The 5,846-nt window shown below is 39.6% G+C and overlaps 1 protein-coding gene across 5 annotated transcripts in view; it reads right to left on the bottom strand.

Moving 5' to 3' along the window:
* The window catches only part of LOC107085587 (caprin-1-like), a 15,998-nt gene that overhangs the window by 4,804 nt on the left and 5,348 nt on the right, over positions 1 to 5,846 (bottom strand). For all 5 annotated transcript variants that reach the window (XM_015376005.1, XM_015376009.1, XM_015376007.1 and 2 more), the window contains exons 5-10: positions 5,421 to 5,662; positions 4,199 to 4,281; positions 3,262 to 3,432; positions 3,133 to 3,182; positions 2,949 to 3,032; positions 982 to 1,140 (exon numbers count right to left, since the gene is read on the bottom strand). In XM_015376005.1, the coding sequence (XP_015231491.1) occupies positions 982 to 1,140; positions 2,949 to 3,032; positions 3,133 to 3,182; positions 3,262 to 3,432; positions 4,199 to 4,281; positions 5,421 to 5,662 (789 nt within the window). The remainder of the gene's footprint in view (positions 1 to 981; positions 1,141 to 2,948; positions 3,033 to 3,132; positions 3,183 to 3,261; positions 3,433 to 4,198; positions 4,282 to 5,420; positions 5,663 to 5,846) is intronic.

Genomic DNA, 5,846 nt, shown 5'->3' with positions numbered 1-5,846 from the left:
TGCGCCTTTTAGTACGGTGCGCCTTATGGTCGTGAAAATACGGTAGGTTTGGGAGTTGATTTTGAGTCCATCTTTAACCTGAAATGGTCCAAATAGCTCATCTTTAATAATACCAGCCTCCACCTTGTTGTGGGTGTACTGGTCGAGCTCTGTGTCCATTACTTATCCAGTCACGGGCCCATCCTACTGGTCTGTCAATAACCACTTTCATCTCATCGGTCCGAAAAAAATCTGTCTTCAGATACGTATTGACGTTTAACCTATGCCTCTTGTTCAGTGGTATTCTGGGTTCAGCTTTCCTAACCATGGCCATCTCTCTGCGCACTGAACATCTTATATTTCTAGGATCTCCAGTTAGATCACAGTTCAGGAATATGACCACACTGGAAGATAATGGGTTCCTGGTAGCTTCACATTCGATTCTTCGCAAATCTTTGGCAGTTAATTTCCATAATTTGTTTCTCAACATATTTCTTGCCACCCTATTGAATGTTTACACTAAATGTTTTATGGCTTTGTGATAACGCCACAATATCTTCACAATTTCAAGAGTGCTGCATCCTTCTGGAAGACTAATATTTTGGACATGTTAAGAGTTAATTAAATCTCTTTTTTTTTGGCCATTTTGTCTGAGTAAGAGAATCTGCCTCATAATTATGCACACCTTGATATAGGGTGTTGATCTCATTAGGCCCCACCCTCCCTCATTAAACAAATATACATCAGCTGATATGTTTATACTCAACAAGCCTTCAAGTTTATACAGCCTGGATTTGGAAAATGCACATTAAAACGATGATATGGCCAAAACTAAACCATGCCTGATAAATGTGGACACAGCGTACATGATCACCTTCTTTATACACCCTATAAATGATTATTTCTAAAGATACGTTAAAGCATTTCATTTAAAGGTTTGAAGTGTATATTGACATTTTACAATAACAAGTCGCTTGGCAAAGGATGTAATATTGTTCTAACCTGCATAAAGTTGTAAGTCCCTTGCATTTGAGCCATGAGATCTTGCACAACCTGCTTTCTGACTACGGGGTCAGTGGCAGGAGAAGGAGCAGCTTGGTGGACAGCAATGGTGGGTTCAGAAGCCAGCTGTGCAGGGGGATGGTTCTGGAGGGAATTTATCTGTCAATAGAAGCAGGGATATTAAAAAGACCAAAATAAGACCAGTTAAATATGCTATGTTGCAAAGTATCATGTGTGTGGGGTTCTTTCCCTAGTTTTAACAAAAGGAACTGCAACCTAAACAACATTTCGGACTTCATCATTTGAGCTTTGTGCAAACATGGTCTCTACCATTCCTGAACCTTTATAGGAGGAACCGTGATCCTAACAGAATACATGCTCTTTGGGACAAATAAGATACAAAGCCAATATGCCCAACATCAGTGTCTGATCACAGAAATGTAGTTTTTGAAGAATGCTTACACGTTTCTATTAATAAACACTCCCTAACCTCATTTACAAACTTCCCAGAAGACTTATGGTGTGTTCAGACTAAACGCGGAGTCTGTGGTCATTTCCGCAGGCCCTGCAGGAGGGTTGACTGCTCTGCGTTTCAGATGTAGTGTTTACATCCTGGATCTTATCATCAAATAGGAGGATTTTCTGCTGCGTGAAGCTGACACCCCATTGACATAAAAAACAAAAACAAAACAAACCTCAGCAAATAGACTGAATGGTTATTGCTTCATTAGTGCAGGCTTGTGCATTTAAAATGGCCATTTGTAAAAATAAAGTCTTGTGTGCTACTGTTGTTTCAGAGATATTCAATATTTTCCTAGATGGTAATTGGCCTGTCCTTATATGGCGCTTTTTCAAGTCAGGAGACCTGACCTAAGTAATTTACAATACATTCAGTCATTTAACGCACACACTGATGGTGGCAAGCTACATTGTAGCCACAGCTGAGGCTGACTGACAGAAGCGAGACTGCTGTACACTGGGCCCTGGGACCACCATCAGTATTCAATGTGGGTGAAGTGTTTTGCCAAAGGACACTGAAAGCCGGAGCCTGGGCTTAAAGCAAAAACCAATCAGCCCATTTTCCCAATATAAAGCCATTGCAGAACATCACAAGACCTTCATGTGCTCATATGGAACATAACAGTGGGCACGTTTACCTTATTTAGAGGCTGGAATTGTTGTTTAAAATCACTAGTCTTCCAAACCCTTTGCTTTGGACCTGCTGTTACCCCTGGCAACTCCATAGCACTTCCTGTCAAGGTCTTGCTGTCGGTATTTCACAATAAAAGCACAGGTGAAACTTAACTGCTTCTAATTTGATCTCTGTGAACAACTTCTGAATTGCTTTGGGGAGACCCTACATTTTTGGAAAAGCCCCCCCAGAAAAAAAAGACCAAACAGTCCACTTTCATTCATCCAGAGCTGCTGTTCGGATTCGGCTGCAATTCCTTGGAAATCTACTCGTGCAGAAAGCACAGATGGTGGGCAGTGACAGACCGAGGTCTGTGCTGGAGGTAAGGAAAGACAAGGAACAATGCTTCCAAGGGCCACCTAAAAACCTCTTGAGAGCATTCCTTAGTTTGTTTTTTTTAAAACATTTTCTCTGTATTCCATTTGAAATAAAACAAGGTTCACCTACAACCAGTCCCTGATTGGTATCAGTGTCGCAATTTCACATAAAAGTTAAATGCTTTTAAATTTTAGCTATCAGCGCTCAGCACGCTCCATATGGTGCTGCTGTTTGATAACAACTCAATCCATCCAGTGAACGCTCTCACCGCATGGGATTCACCGCTCCCCCACATGGTTTGCTTAGGAATTATAAGCGAATCCAACGAACACGCTGTGGACATCCGGTCACAATGCACTATTAAACTGAAAGGGATGTGATGAAATTTCAAATGTGTTTAAAGGTAAACAGATCATCTAATGTATTTGGTGGACAGTGATAATTTATCTAAGGATACCTGAGCCTCCACAGTCCACTCCTCCACCTGGTCTTTGTCTGTGTTACTGTATGGAGTTTCTGGAACAAACTGCCTGTTAAAAAACTACAACAAAGAACAACTATTGCAATCAAACATAATAAAGACAGGCATAAATATCGATGTCTGTGGCTTTTAATATGATACATAAAAAACCAATCCCAACCTCTGTGGTTTCCACTTGTACAGGCTCTGTGTAACTTTCAGTTTTTGGTCCTAGAAAAAAACATTTGAGCAGTGAACACACAAAGTAAACACTTCTAATAAATCTCTAAGCAAATAAGTGACAGGTTACCAGATTCGGGAGGCTGCTCCTCAGTAGCTGCAGTTTCTTCCACAGCTGTCTGCTCCTCCGATGTCTCTTCTGGTGTCTCTTCCGTCTCACAGTCCCCATTCTGTTTAGCTTCTGATCCTTCAAAGTAGCCACTTATCAGTAGTTTGTCCAGAGTGTCCCTCAGTGACTTGTCTAAAACAAAGATGGAGGACAAGTAAAGGTTTACCTGAGTATCATACAGAGTTCTGTTGATTTTTGGATCAACCCTTACAAATATTGATCATGTTTTTACCTTTTTCGAAAGTAATGTAAAAATCAAGGAAAAAAAAAAAAAAAGACTGAAGGAGCCATTTAACAGAGTTTTTAAAACCCCACTGGGTTAGTGCTTTAAGAACTAAAAATCCATTTGAGATGGCCAAAACACTGTTTTATTTTGAAGGATAAACTCCAAAAATCTGTACCACTAGACACATCTTTGCTTCAACTATTAAAAAACATTTACTTCCCCATGTAAAAACAACATGCATATTTAACCTGCATGTCCAGAAGGAAAGCATCAACCTCTGCATGGCTCCTCAGCCTCTTCGCTTCCTGAACTAGCACCAAATGCTCAAAAACACAATCCATTTCCAAATTGTATTGCCTTTTTTTTTTTACTTTAATCTGGGAACTGCAGCGCTGATAAATTATTTCTCACTTGCTTCTATCACAGAGCTACAAGAATCTGGCAATGCCTGAACTCTGCCTCACGTGACGCCAATCTAAAATTACTTGGTATTTATTTGTGCCGTTTCCTTATGTGCCAATGTTGGCATCACAACCACAAGCATATATTTATATACAATGCTCAAAAAAATAAATGGAACACTCAAATAACACCTCTATGATATGTAAATTCATTCAGGAGAATGATAGATATTATTATTATTTTACACTTTTAATTCCCCTAAATACTTACATGTAGTTCCTGCCACAGGCTTATCTCGACCTTCAAGCAGACACCACAAGTGCTGGGAAGCCTCCTCATACTGGTCAGTCAATCTGGAACAATAATTATTCACTGGTCATTTTAGATTTTCAGAATTTCAAAGTAAAATTAACAAAAAAAAAAAAAACATTTCTAAGCTTGATGACACATGGTAATATATTTGCACTGTTTAATTTAATGATTACAATCTTCGACCAAATGAAAAGCCAAATCTCAGCTTCCCTTAACTTTAAATTACATATAAATTGGTTTTTATGGCCGACGGCCGGGATGGATTTAATTTGCATTAATTCAAGCGTTAACGCAAAGTTGACCGGAAAGAAAAAGACATCCAAAGTAATCCTTGAGAACAGTGTGAAGCAGAGTTAAATTAAGATTTTCTGAGACCTATGAGATGTGGACTGCAGCCAGAGCTTCAACAGTCACACACACAGGGGTATCCAGCCCACTACTGAACCAGATGTTACAGGCGTCGCCCCAAACACCAGCAGCCATTTAAACGTTGGTTTTTAGGCCAAATCTAATCGGTCCGTCATAGTCTTGATTTAGTCCAGAAATATTTGTTTACAATTGGTCTGTGTTGAGTCTGTCTGATTTAGTCCTACTTTAGTCCAATAATAGATTTGAGGATCTGAACATTACGGCTTTTCACCTTTCAACCAAATGAAGATGTTGTTTGGATGTAAATCATGTTGGGTAATTCAGGAGGTAATTCAGCAATTTGATTTTGGTGTGCAAGATCAGGGACACATCCAAAGGTTGAAAATCGCTGGCTAGCAAAGACTGGGGTTTGACACTTCTGACTGTGAGAATCTATGGGCTACAGTCCAGTGGGAAATGACACCAGACCCAATAAAGGAAATGACTGAAATCCAGCTATCAGAGCAACCTGGGCTACAATTAGACCTCAGTGGTGCTCAAGGCTGATCCTTCCATGCCACTCCGCTCTGATGCAATAATTTCTGCAAGAGAAGCCCTAACCAAATATTGAGTTCATAAAAGAAAATGTTTTTTCCATAAGCCTGAAATTTCTATTTGTGTATTTTTTTGAACGACCTTAATATGTACCTGTACTCCTCAATTTTAACTTCATTTCTTAAATAAAAGCTATTGAATAATATTATAGTTTCTAAGATGCATCTGAATCAATGCCTTTAGAGAAAATCACTGACTATCAAAGGCACACACATACCTGACATCACAGTTCCTATCAGGTCCAACCAATTTATAAAACTCATCAAAAGATGCAAGGTCAGCATCCGTGAGCAGAGCTGAACCAGAGGCATTGGGTCTTTTTAGGTCCTGTCGCACGCTGTCCTCGCCCAATTGGTCCAACAAATATTGCAGCTCCAAAACCTTCTTCAACCGCCGTTGTTCCATTTCCTCCCGTTGAAGCTGCTCTCGCCGTGCAGACTTTTTCACTGCCTTTTGGACCTAAACATACACAGAGCAGTTTTGGTAGATTTTATTTCACAAGCTCTACAAAGCAAATGTCAACATCAGCTAGTACTGGCACCCTCAAATGAGAGATACAGGTGCTGGTCATAAAATTAGAATATCATGAAAAAGTAGATTGATTTCAGTAATTCCATTTAAAAAGTGAAACTTGTATATTATA

The sequence above is a fragment of the Cyprinodon variegatus genome, unplaced genomic scaffold (assembly GCF_000732505.1).
Source record: "Cyprinodon variegatus isolate N-32 unplaced genomic scaffold, C_variegatus-1.0 Scaffold128, whole genome shotgun sequence".
Classification (NCBI taxonomy): domain Eukaryota; kingdom Metazoa; phylum Chordata; class Actinopteri; order Cyprinodontiformes; family Cyprinodontidae; genus Cyprinodon; species Cyprinodon variegatus.
The sequence above is the reverse complement of the archived record's forward strand: the minus strand, read 5'-3'. Positions and strand labels throughout refer to the sequence as shown.